The 18,239-nt window shown below is 39.7% G+C and overlaps 1 protein-coding gene across 1 annotated transcript in view; it reads left to right on the plus strand.

Annotated features, from left to right (window-relative positions):
* Positions 1–10,358: 10,358 nt before the first annotated feature.
* MMP16 (matrix metallopeptidase 16) overlaps positions 10,359–18,239 on the plus strand; it is a 196,414-nt gene continuing 188,533 nt past the window's right edge. Inside the window, exon 1 of the mRNA XM_054191367.1 lies at positions 10,359–10,751. Coding sequence (XP_054047342.1) covers positions 10,620–10,751 — 132 coding nt within the window. The 5' untranslated portion in view covers positions 10,359–10,619. The remainder of the gene's footprint in view (positions 10,752–18,239) is intronic.

The following is an 18,239-nucleotide window of genomic DNA, read 5'->3' on the forward strand; positions in this document are numbered from 1 at the left end:
GGTCCTTTGGTAGTAAAAGTTAGTCCTATTGAAAACAATGAAAGTATCAGTCTACAGCACGTCAACCTGAATCCTCATCTGAAAGCTGGACATGCATCTGTCTGCTCTACGCTTTTTTTAGAGCTGAATTTTTAAGCAAATGATTTTTAATTCACAGGTTATTTGCAGAACACTTATTGGAAATTTCCAAGTTTTGTATGAGCCTGCATAGCTTCATAAGTCATCTGATTACTATTCATGGTCCCTGAATATTTTCTATATGATCATATACTTACAGATGCATTGGAATTCTTCATCTAAATGTAAAATTTGCTATTTTCTTTTGACTATTGATCACTTACGTGGTTTGAATATAATTTTTCTCTTTGTGAATTTTAGCTTTTTAACCCTTAAATTTTAGTTTTTAACCATTCCTATGATAACTTTTGCTCAGAATTACATTGTCTAAGGAAGAAAAACAACTACAAAACTTAGACACTTAAACACTACAAATGTAGCGTTTAAGTGTCGAACCCTACAAATATATCTTAACATCACTTACACAAAAAAAGAAGCACAAACAGGGTAAAAATAAATACATTTCCAACTAAATTGTTTTATGAACTCCAGTCTCAAAGTTGTAATGATAATTAAATAACAGACAAGCTCACTTATTTGGTTGATAAAAAATGGTAAAGTTACAGGCTTGGTGTTCCAGACTGAAAAGTTAGAACTGGTAAAATGAACTTGCTCAAATGATTAATGAGGAAATTTCTTTTACATGATGTAATCTCCATTATCTCTGTTAGTCCATATGTATACATACACTTTCAGAAGCATACCACGCATATGTTTCACACACATTTTGTTCAATACTAAACATGGATGAACATCATGTATTTGAAGGTAAGTACCCATATAGCCTTGGTAAAAGCAAGAAGCCTTTGTCTCAGAACTCCCCCTCTCACTCTACTTTCTGGCAGCTTTCTGGATAGTTGTAATGAAAAACTAGACATTATATTCTCTTTATAAAGATAATCTGTAGCTCTGCCTAGTGTGCTCTTCTTCCCTTTCTCTCACACACACGTGTGTGTTTGCATGCGCACATATACACGCACTCATGGAATTGCAACTTTAGTATGTGTGTTGCAATGAAATTTGGTTGGACCCGATGATTTCAAAGGTCCTTTCCAACCATGAAGATTCTATGATTCTATGAAAAAACCCACACATTTCTAATGATGCTGTTGTCATCCTCTGTCCTCTGGAAATTTTACTCATCCTGACAAACATGGGAATGTTCTAACGAAATGTGAGAAACTTTCTAAAACATACAAATGTCTTCAGCTGCCTTTGGGTCAGTGAGAGCTGAAGGCCTGAAAGCCTAAAGACCCCTCCCCTCATAAAGCCCGCTCACTATATGAAGAAGGTGATTTTTCAGTGTGAATGGCTGGAACACACTAACAATGGTAATAATACTAAATAATATGAGCAGTAAAAAAGGCTTTCAGAGCCTTTAATAAGTTGGGCACCAGCAATATCAATCAATTAATGTAAACTCTGTGTAAGCCTCAGGTGATGACTAAGCAACTTAATAAACAGCAGTAAGTGCGCTTTTAAAAATAATTATCTGTGTTAGCAAGTCTCTAATTCTCCTATTTTCATTTCTTTCATTTTTATTTCATCCTTTCCACCACAGGACAATGAAATAGATGAAGTGTAAGCCTAGTGTTTTCAAATATGCCTGTGGGATAGGTTTGTCCAGTTCCCATAAAAATTAATGAGAACTAGGTGTTCAAATCTGTTAGGTTGCCTTGAAATTTCGTCCTGAAAATATGAGGACTATTTGGAAGCGTCTCTCAAGCTGAAGGTCTAAGCATAATTCTGCCCCTTCTTCAGTTATGCATGAATAAGAACATATGCTTAGGATCTCTACTGGGAGCCCCCTTAATGATATGGAAATACTGTATAGTCAGTTCTTATGCTTTTATGGAGTCTCTTTCAATAGAGAAGTTAGAAGAAAATAAAATTGAGAAGACCAGAAAAATCCTGGAAGGAAGACAGAGGAAAGATAAAAACTGGTACGTCTCAGATTAAGGAAGATTAAAAAATATATAAATTTAAAAATATATAAACAGTGGCTTTCTTGAAGAAAGATAATACAAAACTTTACAAGGACCAGGACTGTGTTTGTGCTCACATATTGGACAGAACAAAATTGGAAGGGGGGTGGGTGGTGTTGCAAAAATCTTCAATAGTGCCTTTTCTGTACCTGAGTTATACAGGTCACACCAGTCTGAACCAGTAAGACTTTATAAAAAGTCCACACCATAATCTAACTACTTTCTATGTGTTCCTCCCAGAATACAGACATAAAACTGGACTGCGTATCTCACTCTCTTGCCAATGTTGCTGTTACCAGTAGCCATGTATAAAGAGACTTTTCAAGGCTAATAACCTTCAGTTGTGCCTCACCACTTTATCTTCCCATCTTTTTCCTTTACCATAATTTTGCCTGATACAACACTAGAAATACAATGAAATTAAATCTATTTTTGTAGTTCTACGCAAACCTACAATACAGATAGGTTTGTAGGTGTACATCATATGTACAGATAGGTTTGATGTGTACTTCTCTATATGAGGTCCTTCCCTCTGGAAATGCTACAGTAATATTGCAGCATCAGATTCTGAGACATTTCCTCCTCTTCCCACCAATCACATCTACACCAGCATCTTCACCCTTTGTCACATATTTTATGCAGATTTTTTAAATTGCTGTTGCTAAGGTCATGACTGCCACTGGAATAGCAAAGAACAGCCAGGATGGCCATTAAATTTGACTGATGAAAAAAGTTAACAGGGTAAAATTCAGTTTAGGCTTAATTACTTTAAAATCATTCCCTATCCTCTCCTTCCAGAACAAGTATAAATTAAAGAACACCTGTAGGAGTAAGAAGAGTGTGTTCACGTTGCTCTAAATGAGAAGTAAACTGTGTTAAAAACAGAGGAACTGAACATTGTTTAGCCAGAGGAGCTTGGGCAAAAGAAAACTGAGTGAGGTCCAAACTTATATTCCCCAAAGATAGCTAAAATCATCTATACGATGCAACTAGATCCCGTAAGTGTTCAATGCATTTTCAGATAGCGTAACCCTGGTAAACATGTCTGCCCTACTATTCTAACAAATTCATTTTCTGAATCTGTCCTTCCCTTCACCTTCCCAATTTTTTTCACTTTGGGATAAGTGGGTTTATAAAAACACACCCACTTTAATATTCCCGCACTTAAAAGCTGCATTTCTAAAATTGTTAAATGTTGCTTATTGGACCATCAGCATTCAAGTTAAAAAGTTGAAATTGCAGATGAAACCTTAATACTAGTCTCACGAGCATAGTCATCTTTGACCTGACCACCATTTCCCAAATGATAAAAAATTGACCAGTTATAGCAAAGTGGTGCTAAGATAACCCTAACATGGAAGTAAAGGTTGCGAATAAAAGGGGAAAACAGGTTGCAGTTGGAGGAATAGACACAGATAAACTGAATCTGCTGTGTGTCATTTTTGCTTTCTCACTTGAATACCTGTTTCTATTAGATAGGTACCTGTCACTTTGGGTGTACCTTTATTGCAGAATGGAGTAATAAATAAGCTTAACCTTAAGTGAACCGTCCTGTTTCCTGCAGGCTGGCCTCTTCAGAGATGTTTTCAGATGTGCCCTTTTAAAACACATTTTCTGTTGTTAACACTGCTCTCTCTTTACAAGAAGTGTGCAGTTTTTTCTTCTCTAAACTCTTCTTTCAGCTCTTATTGAACCAAAATCTCATATATGAAGGGTATAAAGTAAAATGATCTTAAGGAGTCATATGTGTCTGATGCTTTTGAGAGGAGTAACTCCAGTTCTTGGGCTACCAAAGCAGCCAAACTGCTTTTTAGAACCTAAACCTTAATTCATGCAAATGCAGATATGTAAAGAAATTATGCTGTGATGATAAAGAATCCTTGAATGTATATGCCAAGTCCAATAATTTTTTCTTGAGTCTGCAGAACAATAGCTCTCAGAGATGCAGTGATTTCATTAATGACACTGGTAATCAACTTTGAAACTCACCACTGATGTTTAAATGCTAACATTGCTATCTATTTTACTGCTACTCATTTTGCCAGATGCATGCAATCCATCTATGAAATTTCACAGTCTCAGGTTTACTCTTCAAGTGCCAAATGCAACTCTACTTCTTCCAGACTCCAGCTGCCAAGGCTCATCTTTCCCCAGGTACCACTTCCAACATTCATTTGTGCTGTAAACATATGGAGAAAAAAAATGTACTAAATAGTATGTTGAAAGCTGAAAATGGACAATATAATTTCTGTGGACAATAAGATAAATGACAAAGGTTGCAAGAACAGTTAAATTGGGGAGGTTAATTAACTGAGTAATTTAAAGAGGTCTGTTTTAACCATGTTGATGTGGAATTTCCAGGCAGCTTAGGGCAACACAAAACCTGGGTTAATTACCTTCCATTTAAGATTAAGCTTGATATGCACTTATGGAGGCCTTTGTGTTTTTATGTTATAGAAGCCACATAGTAACTTGACCCTTGCATACTTTTGAAACATAGTATTTATGACAGACACCTGTTTGTTTCTTTCTTGACCCAACCCTTCAATATTTCTAAGAGGACTTTGTTACTTTTCAAGCCATTTGGCTATGCCAGAGCATCCTCTCAGAATTCCTCACCTCTTCCTCCTCAAACCTGTCAGACTCACCTGCCACTGCCCTGCATTATTTATTTCTGCTTCACGTGTTGTGTTCTTCTCTTAGCTGTTAACAATATCAATGTTATATACAAGACATCTTGTAAAAATGAAGGCGATAACATTCAACACAAATTGTTAAGATCCTGCAACAATCACCAAACTGCCATTCCGACACTACTGTAAATTCAGTGAATAATCACCAGCACAGTCCAAAGGAAGAACAGTAGAACAGCTGTAAATAACTTAATTGTTGTTGAAAATGTCCCTGTTCATTGCAAGGGGCTTGAATTAGATGACTTTAAAGGCCTCTTCCAACCCAAACTATTCTATGATTCTATGAACCCTTTAGTTAGAGATGTATACGTTGGGAAATTGCTGATGGACTTGATACTTGAATGGGCCTTTCTTGCTCCGCAGACTGAGCCAAAAATCAGAAAGCATGGAGAGAATGCGTCAGAGTGGGAGAGGAAAGAGGAGCATGAAAATTGTCATAAAGTAGAGAAAATAAAGTTTGATATGAAGAGTTAAACAGAGTAAATAAGTAAGGACTTGGCTGCTTCAGTGCATTTTTTGGATCTCTTCTTCACTAACCCAGTATTAATTCATGTTCCTAGAAATGTTCCTATGAAAATGTTATTATTAAAAAAAGAGGTTTGTTGTGGTTTTTTTGTTGGTTGGGTTTTTTTATTTTTTTTTAAATTATTATTATCGTCGTGTTTTTCTTGATGTTTTTCTTCCAGGAGCCATTTCTCTTTCACACTGTATCTTCCTTCTCTTTAAAATCTATTTCTCTCAGTCTTCAGCTACACAATTATATTTTCTATACCTAGTTCTCTTGGCCACTTCTCCTGCCTTCAAGAGATTAGGAGATTCCTGCTCTACTTGCTGAAATGGGCATTGTCACTACAAAGACCAAAATATCGGAAGGCCTGACAAATGCCTCACAGAAGGGACTTCACCCTCAAAATAGAGACAGAGAAATCACATTGCAGACTAGGAAATGATGCTTGGGTTAGATTAACTTGATTTGTAACTCCCTGAACAAGCACCTGAGTAACCGAACCTGAGTTGCTTCTGCTTTGTGCACAGTTGGATCTGATGACTTACAGAGGTCTCGTTGATTATTCGTATAATTATTCTATTATATTATGACTCTATGAATTAGAAATTCAATTTATAACTTTGGTGTTTTTCTTTTTTCTAATTTTTACACTTTACACTTTCTTCCTCTCTGACTTCACTGGCTCTTTGTGAAAAATTGCAACCAAACACAAAACAAAATATCCTGAAATATTACTGACCTTTATGACTCTAGGAATTTTCCTTGTGATCCTACAATTATGTTTGAGGTTTTACACTGTCATTTTTCTTTACTTGGGTTCTTTATAAAGCCAACTTTATAGTTGGAGCTGTAAGACAACACAGTAAAGTGCAGTGGCAGCATAAGTCAGTTCTACTTCCTGACCAGATAGTCTCATGCCTACAGTGAACCTTGTGTAAATAAAGAATCATAGACATATGAACACAAGCAATATGAGTGGGTTCCTGGCAGGAATACATACTCAGTGCAGTGTTCCCTCCTCTTAAACTCATTTGTTGCTTTCATGTCCTGTAGGACGTTTCAAACAGTCAAGCAGAATTCATACGGACACATCTATGAGAGTTTCATTCCACGAGTAAAAGGCCAGGTGTTTAGAACATCTTTTACAAACCAGAACTAAATATAGCAGTGTGAGATAAATGTAGATGTGTGAGATAAGTAATATCTACCCTCAGTCTTTGCAGATTATTATATCTTGTACTGAAGCTCTCTTCTCTTTAAAAGTTCCATCTGGTACTATCAGCAGCTAAGCAACACAAAATGTAGAAAGGACAATACATAATATTTTTTTTTTTTGGTTACCATATGAGTTTATATTCAGAATTGATATACAGTAATGTGGAAGATTTTTGTCCTGTGTTCAAAGCTGGATATGAGAATGTTTAATCATGTCTATGTCTGCTTCTAGTAATCATCCATTTAAATCTGTGACTATAGTCATCCATAAAATATATATCCTACAGAGTCTAAGAAACTCAGCTGGTAAATGGTCTGGTTGGGAGCACAGGAGACAGACCTTTTCCTGCCTTTTGAAAAGGCTGAAAATCTTAGAACTAAACGGAAATCTCAGTTTTTTCAATTTTACTTCCCTACAAACCTCACTGCTTATTAATACTGCTGGTAACTGCCATAGGCAAGAACAGAAAATCATATTGGTATTTGATAAAGATAAAAATCTGCAAGACACATATAAAATACAGGACTTGAATCATTCAAGTACTTCAACAAACAGCTCCCATTTCTTTCCAGTTGCATTTTTCTGCTTCCTTCCTTCTTTACTTGTTTACATACCCTTTCATCTTTGTTGCTTTTCTCTGTCTTTTCTTTTAGTCTCTCTCATAATCTCATACACACATATCTACAGACAGCCCTATGTGTGGAGTTTTAAATTCTTTTCTATTTCTTTTTACTTTCTTACACGTCCCATGAGGCTCTGACCCTACTGCTCTATGTTCCTGCCCACTGCTTACTCATAAATATTCAAAGCCCTTTCCCATCATTGCTGGAGCTTCTTCCCTCACACAAGCATTCCTGAACGAAATTTTTCACTTCAAAGATCTTCTCTGTCCTTCATATGCCTTGTCTCTTCCCTTGGCACTCATATTCACACATTTCTACTCTCTTTCCTTAACAATCTCTTTCTCTACCTGTGTGGTCTCCCCCTCTCTTCCTCAAACACGCTGACAAATACACAAGTGCTTTTGTTCTCCACCATTCTATTCATACCATTGCTTTTCTTCTTTCTCCTTCTAATGTGTAAAGGAAAGAGGTAGCTATATTTATGGCCCCTTGCTTTTCACAATAGCCACAGCCACTCTGACGGGACAGATGAATGAAATTCCAGTTACAGTAACTTATCTATTTCCATTTCCGTTTCCATTTCTGGGTATTACACTAATGGCAGACTCTACAAAATACACCGGCAAAAGCAGAGCTAGTGCTTGCTGATAGCACAAACAAGAAGGAGGTCCCTTAGAAGAGGAAAAAACCAAAAAGGACAACATAAAGTTAGTGAGTTAATATTTCTTTTACACCAGGTACAGCGATTAATTCATAGAGTAATAAAAGGAAAGAAATTACTGATACACTAGAAGCAAAATAGTTTACTAGATTTCATAATACAATCCACTGCCCTAGGAATGGAGAGAGGATAGCTATAATAGTCTTGCCTATCAAACCTCTATATGGAAGAGATTCCACACTCCCATTAGCTATCTTGTTCCAAATGCTACTACCATCACATCTTAGAAAGTTTTGTCTAACATTGAATCTGAACTTTCTGAATAATGAATCTGAATAATCAACTGGAAAAGTTGATTCATTTTTTCCTTCACCCCAAACCCAGAAAGAATGAAGTATCTCTGTCCTTTTCCCAGCAACACTTTCCATATAAAGACACCATTTACCCTCAGGCTTCTCAGATTAAATAAATAGTGTTCTTTCGACTTTTACACATATGCCTTACTTTCAAAATGCTTTAATATTTTGTTATTTTCCTCTGGACTGCCTATAGACCAAACACTGTTGGGTTCATCAATCCCTAGCAGAAAAATAATTTGTCCTGTCAGATGTAGTGCACACCTATTAATACACTCCACAATGAGGCCGTCTTGTCTTTTTCTTTACCGGTATCAGGTTGCTGACTCATATTTACTTTATAGTCCATTACAGCCCCCAGATTCTTTTCTGAAGTGCTGCTGTTTTACCAGTATCCTTTTGCTTTTTGATTTTTCTTCCCACATGTAATTTGCATTTGTCAGTATTAAGTTTCCTCCTGATGGTTCCAAGACATTTCTTTAATTTGTTAAGATCATTTTGACTTCCAATACTGGCCACCAAAGTGCTAACAGGTTCTTCTAGCTTGCTGCCAGCTCTCAATTTCATGATTTCATTATTCACATCCTAACAATCTGAACAGAAAATGCCTTTAAGATCAAGCAGTTAACATGAAAAAAGTATATCACATAAGGAATTCTGCTAAATACCATTACTTTTCGTGACGCAGAACATGACTTCTTCAGAGATAACTGCCTTACTCTTAAGATACAAAATGATGTAGAACCTGCCACATTCCTACATCCTACTGCTAGGTGCTGTCAAAATTTTATACATCTAATCTGCACGTGTTTTAATTTTGGCCATTGACCTCAACTATCTGAGTAAAAAGATTTCGTTTGTCAGGTATGTCTTTTATTTCCAGGCTGTTTTGTATCACGATCACGTATCCTTGCACCTTTTTTTGATAGCCAAACAAGTAAAAATAAGATAAATTTGTGAAACCTCAGAAATTTAAAATTGCTTCTTTTTTTCATTAAGCCTGCTTCTTTTTCTTTTCCTCTCTTTTTTCCCCTCAAGATGCATTATTGCAATAGCTTGTCTCACTAATGTTGTGGATTGTCTCACCTTCCTTTGACTGGATAACGTATCAAAGGGCTGCATAAAATGTTCCAATAACCATAAGATCACTGCACGAGTAGTTTATCTGCCATAATCACAAGGCCTTTTGAACATCAGCATAAAGTTTGTCTATGCTGTATGTATTTCACACATTGTTTTCCCTTAAATGGGTGACCATATATTTGGGCACCTTAAAATAAGAATTCCAATCACCCCAATGCCCGGGTTTTGTCTGGCTTGTTTGTACCACCGTCAATCAACCACGGCCCTCACTTTCTGTGAACTTTGCCAGCAGTGACTGGGGACTTTCGTCCGAGCGGCGGAAAGAACAAATCTCTCGGGGTCACCCTAACGGCAGGGCGGCATCCCGGTCAGGGCCCTCCATCTCTCCGCCTCGGCCACCCTCCAGCCGCTTTAATTTGCCGCTCTCACCGAGCGCTCCTCCGTCGCCGCGGTTCCCGGCACCACAGCAGGGCCCGCTCCGACGAACCGGGGCTGAGGGGAGCCGCGGGTCCCCGGCCCCTCGGCGGCGGCGGGGTGACGCCGAGGCTGAGGGACACCCGACCTCTCCTCCGGGAGGAGGGGATGGAGGCCCCGCCCTCCCGGCGGACTCGGCCCTTGGGCGGCTGGTTCGGTACGTTCGTGTGAGGAAGGGCCAGACGCTCCTCCCAGGTGGGCAGCCGCCCTCCGACAGCCGCTCGCGGCGGCAGCGGGCCGCCAACCCGCGCAGCGCGTCCGAGCGGCGGCAGAGGCGCGGCAGGGCCCGTCGCCTTTAAGAGGGCGACGGGGCGGGGCTGCGCGGGTCCCGGCTGAACGTTCTGGAGTGCAGGGGAGCGGCGGGGGGGCGAGCCGAGCCGAGCCGAGCCGAGCCGAGCCGAGCCGAGCCGAGCCGAGCCGAGCCGAGCCGAGCCGAGCCGAGCCGAGCCGAGCCGAGCCGAGCCGAGCCGAGCCGCCGGGCAGGCCGGTCTTCCCCGGGAGGAGGCAGAAGGGGAGGAGGCAAGAGAGGAGGAGGAGGAGGAGAGGGAGGAGGAGAGGGAGGAGGAGGAGAGAGGGAGGAGGAGGGAGGGAGGAGGAGGAGGAGGACACGGGGAGGCGGTTGGTGCTGCTGGGCAGAGAGGAGTCGTGCAGGAGCTGCGGCTGCACTCGGACGCCACATTCCCTCCTTACGGGACTGGCGGTGAGGATGAGCGAGAGCTGACCCCGCCGCCGCCTGTGCTGTGAAGTGTCTGCTCCTCCTCCTCCCCTGCTGTGGGTGAACCTGCGCTACGGGCTCTTCACCGGCACGGGGGGGGGGGTCGGTTTGTTTGTCTATTTGTTTAAGGCAAAGAGAGGGAGAAAGAGAGAGAAAGAGATCTTCCATCCACTGAAGCACAGTTCACTATGATCGTACTCGCATTCAGCACTGGAAGCCGGTTGGATTTCGTGTCTCAGTCCAGGGTGTTTTTCTTGCAAACCTTCCTTTGGATTTTATGTGCTACAGTGTGCAAAGCGGAGCAGTATTTCAATGTGGAGGTAAGATCAGCCGTCTGCGACTGCGAGCGTGTGTGCTTCCCCCTCTCCCTCCCCCCCCCCCCCCCCCCCTTTTCCCCTCTTCTCCTTTTCTTTTATATCCCCTAAATAAAATAAAACCAAATAGCCAGCCAGCCATGTCTCCCAGCAGCCAGTCTGTGTCGGCTTTCCAGCAGCCGGTAGCTACCTCCCCTCCCTCAGTTCCCCCGCCTGATGGATGCGTTTCAGGCGGAGATCCCCGCCGGTACCGGCGGCGCGGAGCAGCCCCGGCCGCCCGCGGGGGACGGGAAACCCCCAGCCCGGGCACAGGGGGAACTTGGGGCGAAGTGGGAAGGCTCTGGGAATATCTTGGACTTCACATACCGCTGCACGGCTGAGTTTCCCCAGCCTTTTTTTTTTTTCTTTTTTTTTCTTTTTTTTTTTTTTTTTAGAAGAAGAATGAATGAAAGAGTGTTATGGGGACAGGGGAAAGGAAACTTGAGATTTTAGCACGTTTCTTTGTGGTAGAGTATTTGACCAAATACCGTCTTTTCCCCATTTAAACGTAACAAAAAGAGTTGCCACTAGAAACAGTGAAACAAACGACATAAAGGTGCAACTACAGCGCAAAAGTTAGAGGGTGTGGAGGACCAGGAAACAGAATTTTTCCAACTGAAGATTAAAATGTGGGGATACATAGATGTGGCATACCCTAAGAGTTTACAGTGACAGCGAGAATTCAGTGGACATCCATTTCCAGTCACTCTTCTATACACTCCCAGTTTTCTCGTATGATGTTTTTACATAATGCCTTCTATTAACTAATGTTCCTTTACTGACTTTATCATCCTTGCATATATTCTTTCCTCCTTTTTCCTCCTCCTGTCACTCCATTCGTTCTCCTTTTTCTTAATCTGTTTCAGTATGATGTGTGTATTTCCCTCTTCCTTTCCCTGTCTATTCAACTTCTTCATCTTTCTTGTTATGCGTCTCTTTAATTTATATGTGCTCTTTCAACTTCTAATACATAATTCTGTTTTTTCTGTTAGATCCCTGTGTTCCTTCACTTTCTCCTGTCCTGCCAGCCCCACTCCAAACTTTCTGCTGCACCCATACACCACCTTCCCTCGTTCTTGTTTCTAGTCTCTCTTGTCTCCTGGGTTCCCACAATTCTTTCTCTCAGAGAAATGAAGTCTCGTTTCCTCCGTCTCTCACATATGCACACTTGCTTTTTTTATATGAGCTCTTGTTCTCACTCAGTGACACATTCTTGCCACCGGCTCTGGTGCTCCTGCAGATGCTCCTCCGTCCCTTGACTGTCTCCCTTTTTGTCTAAAAGTTCTTACCTGTACTACTTCTCCATCTGCCTCATGCAAGATTGCCTCAAACGAATAAAAAATCACTTTTTCTTTCCCCATGTCTGCTTTCATTCTAGTCTTTCACTCTCTACAGGCAGTTTCCCTTGCCACATGCAATTCTCCCCTCAGCTTAACAGCAACATCTATAGCTTCTCTCTCTGACTTGTATCTCTCCGGAAAGTATTGTCTTTTTACTCCGTCATTAAGATCTCTCCTCATTATAAATCGTAGTCTTTTTTTTTTCTCTGTCATCTATACTGTAGTCACTCTTGTTCGTTCCTTATCACAAATGTGCATGACTGCTTCTGTTTGAGTGTAAGCTCTTTGAGGAAGGACTCATGACTTCTTAAATGTTTATGCGGTGTGTACCGTGCTTGAGTCTGGAGTACAACTGTGAGACTTTTGCCATATAAATATTAAAGTTGCAAATTTCAGAGTGCACGTGAAGTTTTATCCATCTTTTGCCCATGTCCTCAGTTGCCTTCTTTACTGATGAGCAGGGGAAAACAGCGTGGAAGAGAGGAAGTTGCTCTCGGGTCTCCTCTCCAGGCTTCATAGACTGGCCCCCTGCAGGGTGTAGGGAAGAAATTCCAGCGACAGAACTTTCTCCTCCCACAGTAGTCTGCTTTGCTGGCATCTGGCTCTGCTGGAGAGACAGGCGGCAGATGGAGCTAGTGTGGGAGGAGAAAAAGATTGGTTTAGTCAAGTGGAATATGAACAGGAGGCCAGCTCCAGTCAGAAGGAGGTTTTATGAGGAAAGAAGGGAAACACTTGCAGTTTTGCCACCTCTTCCATATGGAAACCAGCACATTTTGAGGGCAGAGGCAATATCAGGAGCAAGAAACACTGTTGGGGGGAATGAAGTAACGTGTGTGTGTGATGAGGGCACATATTTTTTGCTTTTGAAATATGCCATCTCCTGTTCTGCCTCCCAGCCCTTCTGAAACAGCATGTTGTCATATGCCAGCACTCCGAGTCTCTTTTTGTAATTAAGTCTTTGAGCCACAGATTGCTGCGAGCCAGAAGAGTGTTCCAGGGAATTACTCTAGTATTTAAGAGTCCTAATACAGGGCTTTTCCCCAGATCACTGACTTTGACCACTGTCATTGGGCTAAATGGACCTGAGATTTGCCCCAGAACAGCCACTGTCATGTTCACATTGTTTGGATAGCGCTGAAAATTTCTTTTTGTTGGGAACAGCAAAGGCTAAAAGCGTGGGAAATTTGAGGCAAAGGACTTGGCAACAGCATGTATGTATTGTGCTGTACAATCCTCCCAGTCAGCACAAGTGCATAAAATGGTTGTACATAATAGTAAATTGTGAAAATAGGACAAATATTTCTTAGAACGATAAGAATAAATATGCAAAGTAGGATTCAGGAAAGAAGTGGTGTACATGTAGTTGAATGAAACGTCACTGAAAAGATGCTTTTGTTTGGTTTTTTTTCATTCTTTCTTCTCTCTAAATAAAGTACAGATAATACTAGTTGAACATTATAAAATGCAGGGATCATTTATTTCCTCTTGTTGTTCTTTCTCATTTAATCCACATACCTGATTGAGAAGCAAAATCCGTGTAGTAGTGTTGGATTTTTTGGTTTGTTTGTTTCAATGCAGGTTTGTTGGGCTGTGAGCCACAGCAATTCTTAGGCAATATTACTGTAGCTCAAAGATATTAAATAATAATGCTGTCTTTTAAAAGAAGAACACAAAGCTGAAGTTTGCAAGATTGTATGAACTGTTCCTTGTAGTATGAGCTGTTCCTTGTAATTTCATTGTCCCTCTGTAAAATTTCTTTTAACCAAACATCTACATGGGTGAAGTCCTCAAGTGTCTGATGACAGCTGAATTGTCAATCTTGAAATGTGTTCATGGATGTAGTATTTCATGTAATCGATGTAGCCGAGTAGGACTCAGATCATGGAGTACGGCACTCAGGAGGGGCACACTTGCACTCTGAGTCAGTCAGAGCTTTGTGGTAAAGCTGTGTGAGAGATGATTGTAGATTGATGGTTTAAGTAATCATGATGAAGTTTAAGATTCGCATAGTCTTATGTGGAGGGAGATTTTGGCATTAACTTTCAAAGTTCACTGATTCCCAGTGGCATTTTTTATGAGACTTTGTTTCTGACATCATGGGAAAATCTAAGGACTACACTGCTAGCTCCCTCTTCTCAGTGCTGAACTATTGGTCCAAAATGATAACTTCAATGAGTAAGTGCATTAATGGAAGAATGTGTCCATCAATGTAGATTTTTTCTACAATTTTCAACTATTTCTGTACACTAGCAGAGGGAGATGCCCTTCAGTGAGATAGCGAATGGAGTAATAGTTATTAAAAGAACATTTTAAATGTAAAACTGAAACAAACACACAAAAGATAATTTGTTACTGAAAAATGATAGAGCAGCCAACTTCCCTGTGACTCCCTGGCTGGGTTCCTCACTACAGTAATAATATCTTGTGTTGCTCAAAGATAACTCCCTTGTCTGTTGTTGGAAGTGTCTGTAGATGGTCTTTCACAAGTATCATCTATATAGACTACATATATATTTATGTTTTCCTAAAAACAATAATATTGTACTATTTGAGCTGGTATTATCCTGAGAGTTTACATTCTAATGTTATCCATTAGTTTATGTGTATATTTAAATAGTAAGTATGTGTATATTTAATTTACTATTAAATATTCAATAGAAAAAATATTGAAAAACAATGTCACCATTCTGTTAAGGGAAAAATGGTTATTGAAACAAGAATACCTTGGTCAGAAAACAGGATCAGCATGAATCTAGAATAAGATTAATCTCCGAATCCTAATACTGCCTACTCTTACTCAGCTGAGTATCTGCGTAAGTCCTGTTGAGCAAAGAGGTGTTTTTAGAATTGCATCTAGTTTCATTGACTGTATCTGTGATGGGGGAAACACTAGAGAGAGAGCATGCTTCATCGTCTCTCTCCTCAAGCTGGCAGTTATGCTCTATTTTCCTTCTTCTAATGCTAAATTTATAGACTTTAGTCCCAAGGGGAGATCTTAAAGTGACTCTTAGTGTGAGCAGTGCTGGAAAACAATACAGTCTTTTCTCTCCTCCCATTTTCAGAGGTGGGACAGTTAAATTGCATATTGTGGAACAAAATGCAGTGGAATCCAAACTTCAGAAAAATACCATCAGTTTCCTCCATGGTAGTAAGTGTCTGAGAACCCCATTGTTTTCATTGTTAATAAACATTACAATTAGCCTCCAGCTCCTGCTGAATGGTAATGCATGACCTTTTCTTCCGTAGGCTTTGGGTCTTCTAAGCATAAAACCAGACCAGTTTAATTCTTCAGCTGGTATTTGAAAATGAGCAAACATTTGGGAGGGGAAAAAATCCTCCAATATCACCTTTTCGCACTTTTCAACTAGTGGCCTTGGTTTTCAGGTTTGCAAGCACAGCACAGTATTTTTATAATTTGTTAAAATTCAAGCTCAAATCTATGCAGAAGCAATCAAGGTGGTTTTGGTTTTGCCATGTGTCCTAAAAGGAATTTACAGGATCTTCTGCATTGTTTTTAGTTGCAGTCAGCACGCATGAATCTCAGTTATTTGAATTCTGAATCTCACTCTTGTGTAAGGTATCAACTGAATGAATTGGATTTTTGTTAGAACAAGAAGTTCAAACTGAAATTATTAGAAGCATGGAGAGGAGTTATTGAATCAGTTGGTGGAGGTGGTTAGTGGGTGAAATATTAGTCAATAACAATACAGGTGTAATGTGATGTATTTCCTATTTGCTTATTGACAAAATACAGATACATAGAAAGCCTCCTGTAAAGGCTTCTGATGAGCAGATACATCTACATAAGGAAAATAATTGGAAGGTTATGTGTCTGATAGGCAATAGAATACTTTTCTGTTCATAGAAAGCTACTGTATAATGAACTGCCTCTCATTTGATATGAAGAAATATATGTGGAGACTACTAGTTGACAGAGTGCATTTTCTGCTGTAATTTAAACAATAATTCCTGTTTACAAAAATTCCAGTAGATCAGCTTTCTACTATAAAGTATGAGATTGTTTTTATGCTGATAATGTTGCAGGGAAGTTCACGCATTCTGTTGCCTGTATTTTGCTCAAAGATGGATTGAAAAGATTGTCCCAGTTCTTATGAGTTCACAATTGTCATAGTATGTTGGACCTTAGGTGCAAGACATATTTGTTTATAATTGTAGTTCATCTTATTTTTGACTATTTAGTGTTTAAGCATCACAGCTATTAGTGATTCTCAATCCTACTAAAGAAAAGAAATAAAATGGTTAAATAAAGAGATTTATGTAATCACCTTATGTAGCATAAGATAAACATACCAAAAGATGTGTTCCTAATATTTTCTGACATGAGATCTTACTTAAACAAGTACACAATTTATTAGCCCACCAAAAAGCCCTGAACAAGCCCAAGCTCTCCCCCTTCCATTATTCAGAAGGCATAATGTAAAACTCCTGCATAACCATTCATTGTTTCTTCAGAGTGGATATACTGTGTTCTTTAACTGGTTTAAGATTTATGCTGCTCTTTGTCAGTTTTATTTGAATCCATCTGAAAGGTCAGTGCTTGCTCTAGGCACCTCAGCTCTGCTTATGCACTCGGCAAGACTGAGTTGTAAGAGTTTATAAAGAGAGAATGTGGTATTATAGATTTTAAAACATTTCAAACCACATCTGTTTCCAGTATTTTAAAGTCTGTCTCATCCTTCTACTTTACCAAATGATCATTTTGTGGAGTTAAACACTGGAGGACTCGGTGTTGATGCTTTTTGAAGATCCTTAAAGTAACAATATGACTTTTTTTAACAAAATATGTTTTAATTACCCTTTTTAAATTGCTTAATCCTTCTCACCTCTCTAATTTTGGATTCCAGTTCTTTGTCTAACCTGTTTGCTGTCCTCAAACTACACTATTATTGACCGTAATCTGAGGGAGCAGGTTGAGTTTGTTTAATTTGTTATCTGTGATATGTCAAATGACAGATTTGGTTTCATTTTGTATGAGGAAGACCAGGATTAGTGCTGCAAACATGATTTTAGTTGGCACTGAAATGGATTTGAAAAATAATTATGATTAGAGCTTTATCCTTTAAAGAGAGGTCATGCTATTTGGAACCTTTATTTATTGGTTGCCTGGCAACTGTTCATTCATGTTCCTGCTTATCATCATTCATTATAAGCATCTTTGCTGTACAGTAAGAGCAATTAAGTGGTAACAATTTATTTCTGTGATGAATTAAAATTGACATAAATTACAGAAAGGGGAAAAAAATAATATTTCTATAGTTTTACTTATTAACTGAAACTGCTGGTACAATGTTTCTCTACTTATTAACAGCTGGTTTATACCAGCTGAGGAGTTATCTGCACTTCAGCTGTGATCATAATGTTCCTGGCATACCTTTTGAGGTATTACAGCACCTAATTGACTTAGGGGCTTGTTCAGGTGTTTTTGTCATGCTTAAAATCTCCTGTTAATTTCAAGATCAAGGCTTCAGGGCCTGCGGAAACTTATCCCATGTTAATTTCAGTGCTTAGCAGTAAGCAATCCAATCTCAAGTGCTGAGGCTTGAACCCAGTGTTGGAAAAGGGGTTTAAAATTCCGGGATTAAAACTGCTGCGACAGGGGATGTGCAGCTGAAGCAATGGGCCGCGATAGCTATGTAGAAAATTAAAGTCACTTGGTGCTTTCTCTCTGTAGAACAATAGCAGGTTTTATTACACTGTGAGAAAACATTCATAAAGCATATTATTTGACAATTGTTTTGTGACTGTGGATGAAAAACATTTTGCCTTTTGTGTTGATTATTTATGGATCATATTGTGATTGACCCTTGTGTGGAATAGCAGTGTGGAATGGGGCTGTTGTGCTGTGGAGCATTCGTAGAAGGGATCTCGGTCCATTGGGAGGAATGTTGGAACAAGTTCCTTAAAGCTGCACCTTAAAAGAACATCTGTCACTGTAGGGCCAGGGTGGAAGTAGATTTGTCTGTCTGCTGCTACCTCTTGGCAGTAGTGGCTTTGCCTCTGTACCGGACCACTCAGAGCTTGGGGAAAAAATGTCCCTCTAGGACTGATGCCCTCCACTCTGAGTTTCTGACTGTGTTAACTCACCAGAACTCTT

This window comes from Rissa tridactyla, chromosome 2 (assembly GCF_028500815.1).
Source record: "Rissa tridactyla isolate bRisTri1 chromosome 2, bRisTri1.patW.cur.20221130, whole genome shotgun sequence".
Classification (NCBI taxonomy): domain Eukaryota; kingdom Metazoa; phylum Chordata; class Aves; order Charadriiformes; family Laridae; genus Rissa; species Rissa tridactyla.